We start from the raw sequence: 18,197 nt of genomic DNA, 5'->3' as shown, positions 1-18,197 counted from the left end.
CTGGACCATGAAAGGCAGACAATCTCCTATAACCTTTAATAATTGTCACTTCAGAAATACCAACATTTGGAGGCAATTACACAGAAGGGACAACTTCCTCATCCTCATTACTAGCGACTACAAACTACTTGGAGGATGATGGCTACAATGCACTGTTCAGTATCAGCACTGCAGGTGGAAAACGTACAGGAGGTAACCCTGGAATCTGTATAATAAGTATCCTAAAGCTTTAGGAATCATGCACATGACCTTGCGACGGTCCCATGTTGCCAGCACCTGTAAGAGGAGGTCAGTGCATGTGGTGGAATAGAATTATTCTAGGATCACATGTGCAGTATAGGAACTCAATCAATGAGCAATAATTTTATAATAATTTTAATAACCAATTTACTGTATTAAAACAGTAACACTGGGGCTTTTATTACTATTATGTAAGTAATCTGGCTACTTTGATGGAACGTAGACCATATTTGGTGGAATACAACTTCTCTAATTCCTGTAAGTAAATATGTAGGGTACGATGCATTTTAAAGGGGTTATCCAGCAAATGATAATAATGACCATTCCCGAGGATAGATTATCATCATCAGATCAGCTGTTCATGGGAGCGGCCGCGCTCAGCCAGCACCCGGCAGCTCTCCAAGCACAGCGCCGTCCATTGTATAGTGGCTGTGCTTGGTATTACATCTCAGCCCCATTCACTTCAATGGGGCAGAAGGGCAAGTAGGCCAGGTGACCAATGTACGGAAATGTCACATGGCCTAGGAAGAGGTTGCGGTGCGCATGAATTTGTCCTCAGAAAAAGTTAGAAAAGCTAAGTGTATGTCCTGGAAATGCAGAGAATCGTGTGCAAGTCTAAATGGGACTAAAAGAAACATGTAAGGCTACTTTCACACTTGCGTTCGGGGCTCCGCTTGTGAGCTCCGTTTGAAGGCTCTCACAACCGGCCCCGAACTGATCCGTCCAGCCCTAATGCATTCTGAGTGGATACGGATCCGCTCAGAATGCATCAGTCTGGCACCGTTTGTCCTCCGCTCATCAGGCGGACACCTGAACGCTGCTTGCAGCGTTCGGGTGTCCGCCTGGCCGTGCGGAGGCAAACGGATCCGTCCAGACTTACAATGTAAGTCAATGGGGACGGATCCGTTTGAAGTTGACACAGTATGGCTCAATGTTCAAACGGATCCGTTTGCACTATCATGAAAAAAAAAAAAAAAAAACAGATCCGATCGAACGCTAGTGTGAAAGTAGCCTAAGAAGCCGCAGATGAGAAGATAGGCACACGGGTGCCAGCATGCAGGACCAGAGTAGCATCAGGGGAGAACACAGGAGAGGTGAGCACGGATCATCACTAGGACACCCTGCTTATCACTGATTACTGTATAAGGACAGGAGAGGTGAGAACGGATCAACTACCACCACTAGGACACCCTGCTCATCACTGATTACTGTATAAGGACAGGAGAGGTGAGCACTGATCATCTACCACCTCACCTTAGATTGACAGAACATAAAATATATTTGCTGTATAAATAACTTATATGAAAGTTAATAAATTCCACAATATTAACTTTTTTTTTAAGCTGGTGTTAGTGCATCTCTACTGACTGCACCCAAAACCAGCTTCATCTCCGACTCCACCGCCCTGATAGGAACAGGAATATATATATATAAAAAAAAGTTGCCAGACCCCAATGGTGCCACACGGACTGTATTTTAGTAATGTCAGGCTTCCGTCTTTCTGCCAGACAAAATATTGCTGCATGTGGCGGTAGTAGCTATATTTTGTCCTGCTTCGTTTTTGCTGGGATCTCCTAATAGCACCTCCGTGACGTGAACCAAGCCTTCCGCGATTCCACATAGTGTCTATGGACTAACTGTGTACAATCCCAGTTACGGCAGCCACACAAGGTCCATTTGCATTCCAAAGCTACCGACTTGAGCTTTATGACAGAAGTTGAATTTATCCAGGGGCTGGGTAAAGATCTCGGCTTCCATGTATCTGCTCGACACCGTAAAAGACTCAGTATCATAATAAAGACATTGTACGGAGCCAAAGCACCAGCAATGTCAGGTCATATATGAGTTGAGCTACAGAAACCAAGTGGCTACACTATGAATGGTGCTTCCAGCTCTGAACAAAGTGGTTCTCCGGGCAGGGAACAGCTGATCGATGAGGGTGCAGATTGTCAGAATACCATCGATCAGATATTGTAGACCTATCCCTGAAGACACGTCATCAATATCGGGAGCTGGTAAAAAAAAAACTTCAACTGCAAATCCACAGCAGAAATAGGATTCCTGAAGTTAATTCCATGGCAAATATCTGTTTTTCAGCAATATGAACAGAGCCTTAAAGAGGTTTTCCGGATAGAGAGTTGAAACCAGACATTCACATTCTGAAGCCTGTGCTGTGGACTGCAAATTGCGGTCCACAATGCACGGGCACCGTCCGTGAGGCAGCCGCATGGGGATCGCACACCCATTCACTTGAATGGGTCCGCAATCCTCCGTTCTGCAAAAGGATGGAGCAAGTTCTATCTTTTTGCGGGGTGGAGGCACGGAACGGAACCCCAGAAAGCACTCCGTAGTGCTTCTGTAGTGTTCCATTCCGTGCTTCTGTTCCGCATCTCCGGACCAATTGCGGAATGCACACGGAACTGTGCCCGTGTATTGTAGATCCGCAATACGGCAAGGGGAAGCACACGTTCATGTGAATGACCCCCTACACTGCTACGCAGAGGCTTCCATCTAGCAGTGAAGAGATCCCAGTGACGTCACTAATGGGTGGTCTATAGTTATTTTGGTTTTTTTAAAGGCTAGGGCAGCACTAAAAGACTGCCTATTAGTTCTGGTGACGTCATGGGGCTCACTGCTAGGCATAAAACTCCACCTAGCATACACATACAGAGACCCTGTATGTCACCGGGTGCTCAATGCAGCACAAGGCAAGGGGGAGCATTTAAGCATGGAACTCTCAACCCCTTCTTTACTCATTCAGCATGAATGAGTGGAGCATTGATGTCCAGGTTCACCTCTGCACCCGGACAACCACCTTTAAAGGGATTGTCTCATCTTGGACATCCTAGCGATATGCCCCCAAAGGTCGATAGGTGCAGGTCCCACCTCTGGGACGCGCAACTATCCTTAGAACGGAGCCTGCAGAGTGACGGAGGACTGTGCATGTGAGGCCACCCTCCATTCACTTCTCTGGGCGGCACGCTTGGCTATTTTCAAAAGTCCCATTGAAATAAATGGAAGCGCACTACACACTTCCTGCAGAAATAGCAGAGCCAGCGATCAGCTTTTTTCAGCACTCTCACAGAAATGAACGGATGGCAGCTGCTCCAAGCGATATGCCCTCATTGTCCAAGATGAGACAACCCCTTTAAAGACTGCACGGACAGGCATATATTATAGTAACCGCTAACGGAAGAATATTCAAAATGCTTTACTCCAAGAAATGTAGGAAAGCTATGGAGTTACTTACCTAGTCGACTGCATCTGTCGAGTCGTTTCAGGATCTTCAAACATCTTCACGATCGGTTCTGTCTCTGCTTGAAGCTGTTTCAGTTGTGCGACAACCGTGGTCCTTTTCTCTCTTAGAGCTGCAAATAAACAGCCGCATTAGACACGTTCTAAAAAGCACGAGATCGCCGAAAACAAGGAGGACATGTGAGAGTATATGGAGAAATGACCAGAGATCTTTAGGGCACATTCACACATCACTGTTAAATTCTGAGGATGTGCAAAAAATAATATTGAATTTGGATAAAACCTGAAATGTGAATACAGGACACCTTTAGATTCCTTAAGATGGAGACTAAGCATTGCTTACAGGTGACTAGATTCCTTTGGACAACCTGCAGCTCATGATTATGTTCCTAAAGGTTCTTGGAGGTGATCAACAGGGAATCCCCCCACTAATGACCAATATCGAAGTATCACCAGCAGTGACAAGAGATTGCATTCATCTGCACGGCTAAGAGCGATGCTGTCCACGGCTGCCTCACTCCGCTGAGGGTGCATGTGTTTTTGAACAGAGAGAACCCCCTATATGTGCAGCTCTCACACCGAAATGCAACACACAAGGTCATTCTTTCCCTTGCCACCTGCCATCGAGTGTGTCACAACGCTTCCAGCTCAGCCAATCTTTATGTATTGTGTACGGCCACCTCTTTTTTAAAGTGCCTTATAATGGACATCAGAAGATGACAATAGGAAAAGGCCACATGTCAACATATCAGACACAGATCTATCAGATTCAGCCAAGAGAAAAATAGGCCACGTGCGCTTCTGCCAAAGATTTATTTTTATTGTCCCAAAGAATCACACACAAAAATAAAAAATGATATGCCCCCATTGTCTGATCGGTGCAGGTCCCACCTCTGGGACCCGCACCCAAATGAGAACGGAGTCCGGAAGTTGTGGAGGGCGCACTGCACATGCACAGCCGCCCTTCATTCATTTCTTTGGGGTCGCCGAAAATAGCCCAGCACTGGCTCGGATATTTCTGCTGGCCCCATAGAAAGGAATGGGGGAGAGGTGGCCGTGCAAGTGCGGTGCTCTCCCAGCTCCGGCCACCAGCTTCCCTACTCCGTTCTAGGTATAAGTGCGGGTCCCAGAGGTGGTATCCACACCTATCAGACAATGGGGGTATATCCTAGCGATATGCCCCCATTGTCTCAGACAGGAATATCCCTTTTAAGGCAGTGTTACACAGGCCAATTTACCAGGCGATTGTCGGGAAGAAAGCATTTCCCATCACCTGCTTGCTAGTGGAGGAGACAGCCGCTATTACATGCAGTGATCATCTCCTCAGTTTAGGAAGAAGGATCGCTATACAATCGCTCTTCTCTATACTGAATCATTGTTTGCTGGCAGAAGATCGTGATTAGACACCACAATCTGCCGCCTGAAAATTATGACTTTTTTAACCTATCTAAAGATTTGGATTGCCTGATGATTGAGTGTTTGCTTGTTCACCGGGCAATTGGCTGCAGCATTATACTGCCAGATGATCGCTAACGAGGGTTACCACGAACGTCGGCATGTGTAATACACCCTTTATATAATGCTAGTAGATTTATGGCACGTTCCAGATAAGTAGGGGACACAGAACTTACGGCGCCACAGATATTCAAACAGATATTCTAGGTCATATGGGAATACTATGACTATATCCACACTGACAACATCACGGAAGATGGACACCTACTGTGTGGAGAAGTGAAGACTTACTTGGGGGGATCTCTTTGTCAGGATAGAGGTTTTTATACACATCCATGGCAAAGTCCACCATGTTGGTGTCACTGAGCAGGTCCAACTTCCCTTGCAGCAGTTCCTTCTCATTGTAAATCTGGAAATATAAAAAAAATCATAAATAAGTAAATCTTGATAAGGAAAGTAACACTCATGTAGGGTAACAAGACGAAAGCAGCACATAACGTGCGACACTACATTTTTGCGACTGTCGCATCACAGTGGTGTGGCGGTATGTCGCGTGTTGCGTCACCATTGTCAATCGTATCAAATGTGGCCATGTAGCTGAACCCTTACACTGACAGATTTTCTGCCGGTAAAGAGCGCCAAGCAATGAGCTAGCGGGTCAATCGGCGCTCACTTAACGTCATTTCCCTGGACCAATCATTATCTGTAGGTCAAGGAATGGTGTTGGTACGAACGGTCGCTCACATCCAGTTTACACGGGGACACGTGCTGCAGGCGTGATGATTTTTAAGCTCACATAAAAGATGCTCGCTTGTCTGACCCATGATCCGTCCACCCGCTCCAATACAGCGCCGTCCTGCAGCTACACTGATGAGGTGCTCACTTTTGCCATTTGCAGCGCCGTCACTGAAGATGTCTAACGCTGCAGGAGACGCTAAGGGCACGGGCAGATGTGTGGTGTTGGCGACATGATCTTAAAGAGGGAACGGAAGGAAAGTGCTTTCTTTGAAGGGGTTTTCTGGGTGAAAAACAGTTCTGTAGCAAGATTTATCGGGGTTTTCTCAGTGTTTTATACTGATGACTAGGAATGAGCGAATCGACTTCGCATAAAACTTTGTTCTAATACTGTACGGAGCAGGTGCTCTGTACAGTATTAGAATGTATTGGCTCCGATGAGCCGAAGTTATTGCTTTGTGAAGTCTGGCGAGACTTCGGGTAATAACTTCAGAAATTGATTTATACTAAAACCATTTCTCAAACTCTGGTTCGGTTCCAAACCAGGAGTTTGGGGAATTTTTTTTTTTTTTACAACTTACAACTCAAAGGAGCCAATACATTCTAATACTGCACGGAGCTGCTGCTCTGTACAGTATTAGAACAACGTTTTATGCAAATTGACTTTGGATGTTTTATTTGAAGTCGTTTTGCTAATCCCTACTGATGACCTATCCGCTGGAAAGGTCATCAATATCCGATCGGTGTGGGTCCGACTACCTGTTTGAACTGGCTGCAGCACTCAACGCACGCCGCAGACTCTTCCTAGGCTAGTGACGTCACGCGGCCGCTGCGCAGCTCCGTCCCTTTCAAATGACCAGAGCTGAGCTGTGATACCACAACTACTGTACAATGGACGGAGCTGTGCTAGGAGTCAGACCCCCACCCATCACATCCTGAGGATAGGTAATCAAAAAAGGCATTTTCAGCATGGAACCTGCTCCGAAATCATGAGGCCACGTCTGGACTGTGACTTGTGTCGTCCTGCTCCTTCACATGCCGGACCAGGAATATGGCGCACACCGCTGGATACCGCCACTGACTGCAATGGGTCCGTCATGTTTGTGTCATTTTTGGCCAGAATCTGGAGACCTCAACAGATGTGAACAAAGCCTTAGTGAATCGCAGGCGAGTGCTGTCCGTGGTCTCCACACACCGCTCACGTAGCCATTGACTTAGGCCTAGTTTTTTAGCGAGTGTACGGGACGTTTTTTTGTGCTCCGTATACGGTACCATTAATTTAAAAAAAAAAAACATAATGTACTCCGTATGCATTCCGTTTCCATATTTCCGTTCCGTTGAAAGATAGAACATGTCCTATTATTGCCCGCAAATCACGTTCCGTGGCTCCATTCAACTATAAAAGCCATACTTTGTGTGAACTAGGCCTTAGGCTACATGTACACGACCGTATGTGTTTTGCGGTCCGCAAATTTTTTTTGCGGGGCTACGAAACCGGACGGCACACGGTGTGCTGTCCGCATTTTTTGTGGACCTATTGAAATGCATGGGTCCACATCCTATCTGCAAAAAAAAAACAAAAAACAGAATGGACACGGAAACAAAATACGTTCGCATGTATGAGGCCTCAAAAGGGGTTAACCAGGAATTGATATTAATGACTGATCCTCAGGACAGGTATCATTATCACATGGGCAGTGGTCTGAGTCGTGGCACCCCGGCAGATCAGCTGGTCCGGGAAACCGCCACACTCACCAGAGCTCCCGGCAGCTTTCCGAGCCCAGCGCCGTACAGTGGTCGTGCTTGGTATTGCAGCTCAGCCCCATTCACTTTAATGGCCATGTGAACATCACTGGTCAAGAAAGAGGCCGCGGCGCTCATGGAATACCAGCCTCTCCGAACAGCTGCAGGGGCCCTGGAAGTCGGACCCCCAATCATCTGATATTGATTACCTTGCATCAATATTAATTATTGGAGGACAGGGTTGCCAACCAGAATTTTTCTTTTTTATGAACAATTATCCCAAAATCACGGACATTGAAAAAAATTTATGGACAAATTGGTAAACTAAGGCCTCTTTCATACTTGCGTTGTCCGGATCCGGCGTGTACTCCACTTCCCGGAATTACACGCCGGATCCGGAAAAACGCAAGTGTACTGAAAGCATTTGAATATGGATCCGTCTTCAAAATGCTTTCAGTGTTACTATGGCAGCCAGGACGCTATCAAAGTCCTGGTTGCCATAGTAGGAGCGGGAGCGGGGAGCGGTATACTTACCAGTCCGTGCGGCTCCCGGGGCGCTCCAGAATGACGTCAGAGCGCCCCATGCGCATGGATGACGTGCCATGCGATCACGTCATCCATGCGCGTGGGGCGCCCTGACAGTCACTCTGGAGCGCCCCGGGAGCCGCACGGACGGTAAGTATGCTGCTCCCCCGCTCCCCAGCTATACTTTACCATGGCTGCCAGGACTTTAGCGTCCAGGCAGCCATGGTAACCACTCTAAAAAAGCTAAACGTCGTATCCGGCAATACGCCGAAATGACGTTTAGCTTAAGGCCGGATCCGGATCAATGCCTTTCAATGGGCATTCTTTCCGGATCCGGCCTTGCGGCAAGTCTTCAGTTTTTTTGGCCGGAGCAAAAAAAACTGCGGTATGCTGCGGTATTTTCTCCGGCCAAAAAACGTTCCGTTCCGGAACTGAAGACATCCTGATGCATCCTGAACGGATTTCACTCCATTCAGAATGCATTAGGATAATCCTGATCAGGATTCTTCCGGCATAGAGCTCCGACGACGGAACTCTATGCCGGAAGACAAGAACGCAGGTGTGAAAGAGCCCTAAAACGAATGATAAAGATAAGTGATGCTAAGACCTGTAAAATGATGTGAATTAGTACCAAAATAATCTACTCAGGTGCCACCAGGCTAAAAAAAAACTAACAAAAAACACTTCCCCCCCCCCCCCCCCCACAGATACAGGGGAAAAAAAAGTTACCTATTTTTACGGATTGTTCAGAAATTTCTGGACGTTTGTCAACCCCTTTAATGTGCGTCTTCCACGGTCTGTGGGGACATCACAGAAGCACTCCCTATTTTTTTCCACGACCATGGATCCCTCACGCCACTCCCCATTATTGTACCCCTCAGAGGCCACATTCATGGCCGATCGCGGCCAGTAAAATTTTAAAAAAATGAATGAAATACTACTTGCCTCATCCATTTGATGGCGACGAGCCGGCCACCTGCCACCTTGATTGAAGATCTAGTGTGACATCTCACACATCCCATGAGGATGTCACTGCACACGGAATTTCGTGCAAGATCTTCAATCAAGATGGCGGTGGCCGGCTCGTCACGAGCCAATGGATGAGGTTAGTATGATTGTCTTCTTTTTGTTATTACCGCCATTCAGGGAAAAATCTATTCACTATCACAAAGCCCGAGGAAATTCAGCTTTGCAGCGAATCAAATCTTTGTGGGAAAACTGGAGGAAACACCGGATATATAAAGGACTGAACGGCTTTTATTCTTAGGCCTTTATATGGGTCTAATATCACGTAACCAATCAGAGCCGAGCTTTCATTTTCTCCGAGCAGTTTGAGAGATGAAAGCTGAGCTCTGATTGGTTGCTATTCGCCAGTTTTGAGGCCTAGTGCTGACTAGAATCTGGAGGAAACGCTCTTTACCACAGAAAACGGAGCAGCCGTTTAATCGCCATGACCACGGCACAGCAGTAAGAGCAGCACAATATACACACTCCATGCCGTTATCAGCACGCGGCACTCCCGCCCGGAGCCGGCACTACATATGGCGGTATCGGTCCCTCCTCACATGGCCGCGGCCTGTCACCCTCCGCAGTCACACAGCCTCGGCTCAGCTACATGATTTACCTCTTTGACGGATAAGAACTCGAGAAGCGGGAAGACCAGGTGCCGGTCCAGAAAATGCGCGATCCTGGTGGTCAGATCGTAGTCCGCCATGGTTGCCGGCGTGAAGAGGAAGGTTTCAAAAACCACAAAACTTTATTAAACGGACAGGAAATTGAGAGCCGTGGCCTGGCGTGGTGACGTAAGCACGATAGAGGGAAAGACTCGGTGTTGCTGTGTCTGTGAGCGCGCCACCATTTTGTCGGAGCCTGTACACATTTCATGTTCTTCCAGTTTACTTCTGCCACTGAGAACCAGAAAATGAATATTTCAGCTCAATAATACAGTTTTCCCTTGAGTCCCGTGTTATAGTTGCAGGGTCTGTTATGGCATGTCTATTTGGTAGAGGACCCACAGCAGAAATCCATGGGGTAAAGGTCTATTCAGACGACTGTATTTCTGGGTCCGCATTTCTTAGGGTGCGGATCCATTCATTTCAATGGGGCCGCACAAGATGCGGACAGGACGAGTGATTTTTAATAAAATTAAAAAAAGCATAAAAATAGACATATTAGATATCGCCGCATCTGGAACGAGCAGCTCTATAAAAATATCACATGACCTACACCCTCAGATGAACGCCGTAAAAAAATTAAAACTGTGCCCCAGAAAAGTGTAATATTGAACGATCAAAAAATCACATGTACGGTACCCAAAAATGGTACCAATAAAAACATCAACTGTTCCCTAAAAAAAACAGACTCTATATAATACGATTGGCAGAAAAGTTAAATAAAATATATATGGCTTTCAGAAAATGGAGACAAAAACTAATTTTTCAAAAATGCTTTTTATCTGTATTTTGCAGACTGTTGTGTGCATGCAGCTTTACTGTCAGAGCTTTTGACAGTAGATAGGCTGGTGAAAATGAAAGGATGGAGCTGAGCATGTGCGACCACCTCAGTGGAGTGGACAAAGAAATAATGGGAAAAAAAACTGCAGGAGGCGCTAGACACATAGATTTTATTGAATAACTCAGTATAATACACAATGACCAGGATCGGAGATAATTCCAATCCTGTTATTTTATTTAAACCCCTCAGATGCCATAGCGACAGCGATCTAAAGTTGTATGTACCCCAAAATTGTGCCAATACAATCTACAGCTCATCCCACAAAAATGAGCCCTCAGGCAGCTCTGTAGACATAGTAACATAGTATATAAGACTGAAAAAAGCCCTCTGTCCATCCAGTTCTGGCTGCTATCCTGCAAGTTGATCCAAAGGAAGGCAAAAAAAAAAACAAAACCTGTGAGGTAGAAGCCAATTTTCCTAATTTTAGGGGGGGGGGGGAATTCATTCCCGACTCCAATCAGAGAGTCAGAATAACTCCCTGGATCAACAACCCCTCTCTAGTAGCTATAGCCTGTAATATTATTACGCTCCAGAAATACATCCAGGCCCCTCTTGCACTCTTTTATTGACGAAAAAAATATATGGGTCTCAGAATATGGCAATGCAAAGAAAGGTTTTTATATTTTTAAGTAGTAAAACATAGTGAGAACTATATATATTTGGCATTGCCATAATTATACTTTAAAGGATAACTGTCACACTTAGACCCTAATTTCAATTTTCACATACAGTACAGACCAAAAGTTTGGACACACCTTCTCATTCAAAGAGTTTTCTTTATTTTCATGACTATGAAAATTGTAGATTCACACTGAAGGCATCAAAACTATGAATTAACACATGTGGAATTATATACATAACAAAAAAGTGTGAAACAACTGAAAATATGTCATATTCTAGGTTCTTCAAAGTAGCCACCTTTTGCTTTGATTACTGCTTTGCACACTCTTGGCATTCTCTTGATGAGCTTCAAGAGGTAGTCACCTGAAATGGTTTTCACTTCACAGGTGTGCCCTGTCAGGTTTAATAAGTGGGATTTCTTGCCTTATAAATGGGGTTGGGACCATCAGTTGCCTTGTGGAGAAGTCAGGTGGATACACAGCCGATAGTCCTACTGAATAGACTGTTAGAATTTGTATTATGGCAAGAAAAAAGCAGCTAAGTAAAGAAAAACGAGTGCCCATCATTACTTTAAGAAATGAAGGTCAGTCAGTCCGAAAAATTGGGAAAACTTTGAAAGTGTCCCCAAGTGCAGTCACAAAAACCATCAAGCACTACAAAGAAACTGGCTCACATGCGGACCGCCCCAGGAAAGGAAGACCCAGAGTCACCTCTGCTGCGGAGGATAAGTTCATCCGAGTCACCAGCCTCAGAAATCGCAGGTTAACAGCAGCTCAGATTAGAGACCAGGTCAATGCCACACAGAGTTCTAGCAGCAGACACATCTGTAGAACAACTGTTAAGAGGAGTGTGGCAAACGCAGCCACTATATACAGTAATTCCTGTACGTATGATGTTAGGGCACTTTAAAGAACCAAGCGTATATATGTTTGTGTAACTTGTCAACTTGGGAGATAGTTGAGTGGATAGACAGAGGGGAGGAATATGCTGGGTGTGTTCTATTGTCCCATTGTGTGTTTAAATGGTGATGTCTGTCCTGTTGTCTCCACATGTGTATTGGCGATCTCCCTTTGTCCTGAGAGATAATTGGATTGCTCCTCGGTTGTCTCCAAGGCAGAGAGGAGGAAACCATGATGCATTGTGGGGATGTGTGGTATCTGTCCTGTGTCACAGTCTCCCTTCTGGGCCCCTAGGGGCGTGAACGATTGGTTGCTGTGTATGTGTTGTAATATACTGATTGGTTGTATTTCAAAACCCTGTGGGCAGTACTATGTTTTCTTGTTGGTGAATAAAAGAGGCTGTACGTAAAGTACAGTCAGTTCCTGTTTTAACCCTCAAAGTGAAGTGTCGTCTCATTCTTGGGGGAGGATTCATGGTATGCTGTTCCAGTTTGACTGCTAGGATCGTAAACCTATTCGTATGGTTTCCTATTCCACTGTCTACAGCATTCATATATTTGAAGAGGAATTATCTGCTTCTGCAGTTCGGTGATGGTGGTGTCTGCCAGAGTGCTTGAAGACCTCAGGAAACGCTAGGAGCATCCAGCAACGGAGGTACTCAGTCGGGGTGCCAGGTGATACGTTACATTTGGTGGCAAGCGGCGGGATTTCAACTACCCAGCAAAGCAACTTTCGGCAGAATTCTAGCGAATAGAAGAAAGGAAGTCGCAATTCGGGAGTTTACTCATTCGGTTGAAAACGGAACCCGGGAACACGTGGAAACTCACGAGCGGCCGGTGAATGGGCACGAACTATGTACTTTTGAAACAAAGTACTTTGAAAGAGTTACTGGAGGCAAGGGGAACAGTAGCCAGCAACAAGACAAAGGCTATATTAATCGCAGAGCTAATGGAAGGAGATAGAGCCGCGGCTGCTGCAGCACCTCCAAGGGGGGAGGAGCCAACAGAATTTGAGAAAGAATACAGGAGCAGGATGGCCCTACTTCCACCAGGGCTATGTGACCGGATGGCTGACAGAGTTTTCGGAGATGTGCAGGAATACATCATGCTTCGGAGGTCGCAGATGAACCAGCAGACGGGAGAAAGAGCCACGACGCCTGTTAACATCCTGCTAGGGAAAGCTAAAATCCCTTACCCAGCTTTCAAAAGCTATTCGGAAGCGGAGGGTGAAGTAGATGACTACCTGCAGGATTTTGAACGGTTATGCCAGTTGCACAATATCAGTGCGGAGGATCGGGTACCCCTACTGTCAGGGAGACTATCCGGTCGCGCCGCAGAGGCATATCGTGCCGTACCTGACGAGGACAGTACAAACTATGCCAAGGTAAAACAGGCCATTTTAGCTAGGTATGCGATTACCTCCGAGGCCTACCGACTAAAGTTCAGAGACATTAAAAAGCTCACCAGAGACACTCACACAGAATGGGCACACCGCCTACAACGAGCGGCAAAGGGGTTGTTGGAGGCCACCCAAGTTAACACCCTGGAAGACCTATTCCAACTCATGGTAATGGAACAGTTCTTTGACGGGATACCCGCTCACCTGCAGAATTGGGTGCGGGATCGGAAGCCACGCACTCTACAAGACGCAGCCAAGCTAGCAGACGAGTTTCAAGATACCAGGAGGGAACAGCGCACTCACTCGAAACCCACCTATGGATCTACCACACCAGTACCAGCCGTAAACACAGCCGTTCCAGCACGCCCGGGGGTAAGCCATAACACCTACCCCCCCAGGTATCAAGCTCGCTCTCCGATACGATGCCACACCTGTAACCAACAGGGACATATGCAGCGGGACTGTCCCCGCAACCGACCACGGCCCAGCTGGAACCCCCCGGCACCCAACAACCGGGCAGCAGTTCATTGTGCCCAAGCGGAACCCTACAGAGTACCCGAGGCCCAAGCTTCCACCGAGGAACCCCTGGGCACCCTCCACGAGGTGAACCCTATCCAAGCCGCCTCTGACAACCGCCAAGGGCACCGACAAGAGGTACAGATGGAAGGGAGAAAGGTACAGGGGTTACGAGACTCTGGGGCCACTATAACGCTGGTCCGCAACCACCTAGTACCCAAAGGCAACCTCACGGGGGAGTGTGTAGCAGTGCGTGTAGCAGGGGGAGCGATCTACAAGATCCCCACGGCCAAAGTCCACTTGAATTGGGGAGCGGGGAATGGGAATGTGGAGGTGGGCCTGATGCAGGACTTACCTGCAGACGTTATTTTGGGCAACGACCTGGGGGAGCTGACTTCAGCTTTTGTCCCCGAGTCCACCAGCCATGAAGCTTATCCGGTTGTGACCCGGCAACAGGCTCGCACCACAGCACCACCTAACCACTCCGAGGCTCAGGTAAGCAATGTACCCCCCATGCCTAATGTCACCCCCTGGGCGTCCCCCTAGAATTTGGGTCCTAAGTGGCCCTAGACCCTTCCTTACAGCTATACAAAGACCGGGTGGATAAGGATCAGGCAGGGTTAGAAGGGGAAAGGTACACTTGGGAAAAGGGACTCCTATACCGCCAAGCCGAAAAGTTAATAGCCGGAGCGATCCCTACACCCATTAAGCAATTAATTGTTCACCGGAAATATAGATTGGAACTGCTGCGCATAGCGCACGACATACCCCTGTCCGGACACCTAGGGATCAGTCATAATAAACACCGGCTGACCCAGAGTTTCTTTTGGCCTGGGATCTCCCAGGATGTACGGCGATATTGCCAGACTTGTGATACCTGCCAAAGGGTAGGGAAGAGGGGTGACCGATACAAGGCCCGGCTACGATCCCTCCCCATAATTGAGGAACCCTTTAGCCGGGTCGCAGTAGATATAATAGGACCCTTAGCTAAACCCAGCCCTTCCGGCAAGAAATACGTTCTAACGGTGGTAGACTACGCCACCAGATACCCTGAGGCAGTGGCCTTGACCAATGTGAATGCTGAAACGGTGGCCGATGCCCTGATGCGAATATTCTCCCGCGTGGTATTTCCCCGGGAGGTTATTTCGGATAGGGGCACTCAGTTGACCGCTGAAGTAATGCACCAGCTCTGGAAGATATTGAACACCGCATATCACCCCCAGTCCAACGGGCTCTGTGAACGTTTTAACGGCACCCTCAAACAGATGATCCGTACGTTCATGGATACCCAGAATTACTGGGAAAGGTTCCTGCCCCACTTAATGTTTGCGTATAGGGAAGTACCCCAAGAGTCCACCGGATTCTCCCCTTTCGAACTTCTGTTCGGAAGGAGAGTGAGGGGCCACCTCGATTTAATCCGAGAACATTGGGAAGGGGAGGGGACCAGTAATGGTACACCTATCGTACCATATGTACTGGAGTTTAGGGAACGCTTGGAGGCTCTAACTCAGACTGTACGCAACAACCTCCAGGCGGCCCAACAACGACAGAGCCGCTGGTACGATAGGGAGCCAGGGACCGCAGCTTTCAAGTCGGACAAAAGGTATTAATCTTACGACCAGTCCCCAAAGACAAGCTGCAGGCTTCCTGGCAGGGCCCATACAAGGTAGTAGAACAAATATGTGATACCACCTATGTGATCGGCCCAGTCACGGGCGCGGGGCCCACACGCATGCTCCATGTAAACATGCTCAAACCTTACCAGGAGCGGACCGAAGAGGTCACCGCAATTTGCGCATCAGCAGCCGAAGACTTTGATAATTTACCCCTCCCAGACCTCCTAGATCAGGAGGGCCGGAACGGAGATTTGGGAGAGATACAGTTAGGAGAGCGGCTAAACGCACAAGAACGTGGCCAGGTCCAAAACCTAATTAGGGAAAAAGGGGCCACCTTCTCTAACCTACCCGGGTACACCCCATTGGCCACCCATAAGGTAGAAACCCCAGACCAGACTCCCCTTCGCCAACCGGCCTACCGTATCCCCGAATCAGTCAAAGGGAGCATGCATAAAGAGCTTGAGGAGATGCTACAGCTAGGAGTGATAGAGCACTCTGAGAGCCCTTGGGCCTCCCCAGTAGTCTTAGTGCCGAAACGGGACGGAACGACCCGTTTCTGCGTAGACTACCGGAGGCTCAACGACAAAACCACCTCCGATGCTTACACGATGCCCAGGATAGACGAGCTCCTGGATAAAATGGCCAGAGGCCAGTACCTCACCACAATAGATCTGTGCAAAGGGTACTGGCAAATTCCACTAGCCGAGGACGCCATCCCTAAGTCGGCATTTGTCACCCCGTTTGGCCTGTACCAGTTTAAAGTCATGCCATTCGGGATAAAAAATGCCCCGGCTACCTTCCAGAGGATGGTGGATCTGCTACTGGATGGGTTTCAGGAGTAGGCTTGCGCCTACTTAGACGATATCGCCATTTTTAGCGACTCCTGGCCTGAACATCTGATCCACATAGGAGCCGTACTAGACCGGATTAGGGAAGCAGGGTTGACCCTCAAACCCAGTAAGTGCCACATAGGGATGGCCGAGGTCCAGTACTTGGGAAGCGGTCAGCAGAAACCCGAGCCGGCCAAAATAGAGGCTGTCGCCAAGTGGCCCACCCCTCGCACCAAGACACAGGTTTTAGCCTTCCTGGGTACCGCAGGGTATTATCGCTAATTCGTACCCAACTACAGCGCCCTGGCCAAACCCCTCACTGATTTAACCCGCAAGAACCTTCCCAAAATGGTAGCCTGGGCCCCAGAGTGTAAACAGGCATTCCAACAGCTCAAAACGGCACTGGTTAACTCTCCTGTACTTTCTGCTCCCGATCCAACTAAACGATTTCTCGTTCATACAGACGCTTCTATGTTTGGATTGGGAGCAGTACTGAGCCAAGTCAGAGCGGCGAGCACCCCGTGGCTTATTTAAGCAGGAAACTTTTACCCCGGGAAGTGAGCTATGCCGCCATTGAAAAGGAGTGCCTGGCTGTGGTGTGGGCCCTCAAAAAGTTGCAACCCTATTTGTACGGACAACCATTTTCTTTACTCACGGATCACAACCCGTTGGTGTGGCTAAACAGGGTGTCAGGCGACAATGCCCGGCTGCTGCGCTGGAGTTTGGCGTTGCAGCCTTTTGACTTTACGATCCACTACCGCCCTGGGAAGCTAAACGGCAACGCCGACGGGTTATCCAGACAAACAGACATTCACAAGTGATCCGTGAATACTCCTCCGGACATCCCCAAGCCGATCCGTTAGGATCAGACTGTGTATGCCGGCTTGGTTCTGGGGGAGCATTGTGGCAAACCCAGCCACTATATACGGTAATTCCTGTACGTATGATGTTAGGGCATGGGTATACCACTTTAATGAACCAAGCGTATATATGTTTGTGTAACTTGTGAGCTTGGGAGATAGTTGAGTGGATAGACAGAGGGGAGGAATATGCTGGGTGTGTTCTATTGTCCCATTGTGTGTTTAAATGGTGATGTCTGTCCTGTTGTCTCCACATGTGTATTGGCGATCTCCCTTTGTCCTGAGAGATAATTGGATTGCTCCTCGGTTGTCTCCAAGGCAGAGAGGAGGAAACCATGATGCATTGTGGGGATGTGTGGTATCTGTCCTGTGTCGCAGTCTCCCTTCTGGGCCCCTAGGGGCGTGAACGATTGGTTGCTGTGTATGTGTTGTAATATACTGATTGGTTGTATTTCAAAACCCTGTGGGCAGTACTATGTTTTCTTGTTGGTGAATAAAAGAGGCTGTACGTAAAGTACAGTCAGTTCCTGTTTTAACCCTCAAAGTGAAGTGTCGTCTCATTCTTGGGGGGCGGATTCCGGGTATGCTGTTCCAGTTTGACTGCTAGGATCGTAAACCTATTCGTATGGTTTCCTATTCCACTGTCTACAGCATTCATATATTTTAAGAGGAATTATCTGCTTCTGCGGTTCGGTGATGGTGGTGTCTGCCAGAGTGCTTGAAGACCTCAGGAAACGCTAGGAGCATCCAGCAACGGAGGTACTCAGTCGGGGTGCCAGGTGATCCGTTACAAGGAGACTGTGTGAATCAGGTCTTCATGGTAGAATATCTGCTAGGAAACCACTGCTAAGGACAGGCAACAAGCAGAAGAGACTTGTTTGGGCTCTAGAACACAAGGAATGGACATTAGACCAGTGGAAATCTGTGCTTTGGTCTGATGAGTCCAAATTTGAGATCTTTGGTTCCAACCACCGTGTCTTTGTGCGACGC

The 18,197-nt window shown here is 47.8% G+C and overlaps 1 protein-coding gene across 1 annotated transcript in view; it reads right to left on the bottom strand.

The window, feature by feature from the left end:
- Window positions 1-9,712, bottom strand: part of EIF3E (eukaryotic translation initiation factor 3 subunit E) — a 45,435-nt gene extending 35,723 nt beyond the window's left edge. The window contains exons 1-3 of the mRNA XM_044293306.1: window positions 9,578-9,712; window positions 5,242-5,359; window positions 3,491-3,608 (exon numbers count right to left, since the gene is read on the bottom strand). Of these exons, the coding sequence (XP_044149241.1) occupies window positions 3,491-3,608; window positions 5,242-5,359; window positions 9,578-9,667 (326 nt within the window). The 5' untranslated portion in view covers window positions 9,668-9,712. The remainder of the gene's footprint in view (window positions 1-3,490; window positions 3,609-5,241; window positions 5,360-9,577) is intronic.
- Between the last annotated feature and the right edge of the window lie 8,485 nt (window positions 9,713-18,197).

The sequence above is a fragment of the Bufo gargarizans genome, chromosome 5, assembly GCF_014858855.1.
Source record: "Bufo gargarizans isolate SCDJY-AF-19 chromosome 5, ASM1485885v1, whole genome shotgun sequence".
Taxonomy (NCBI): Eukaryota; Metazoa; Chordata; class Amphibia; order Anura; family Bufonidae; genus Bufo; species Bufo gargarizans.
This window is presented reverse-complemented; position numbering and strand designations above follow the sequence as displayed.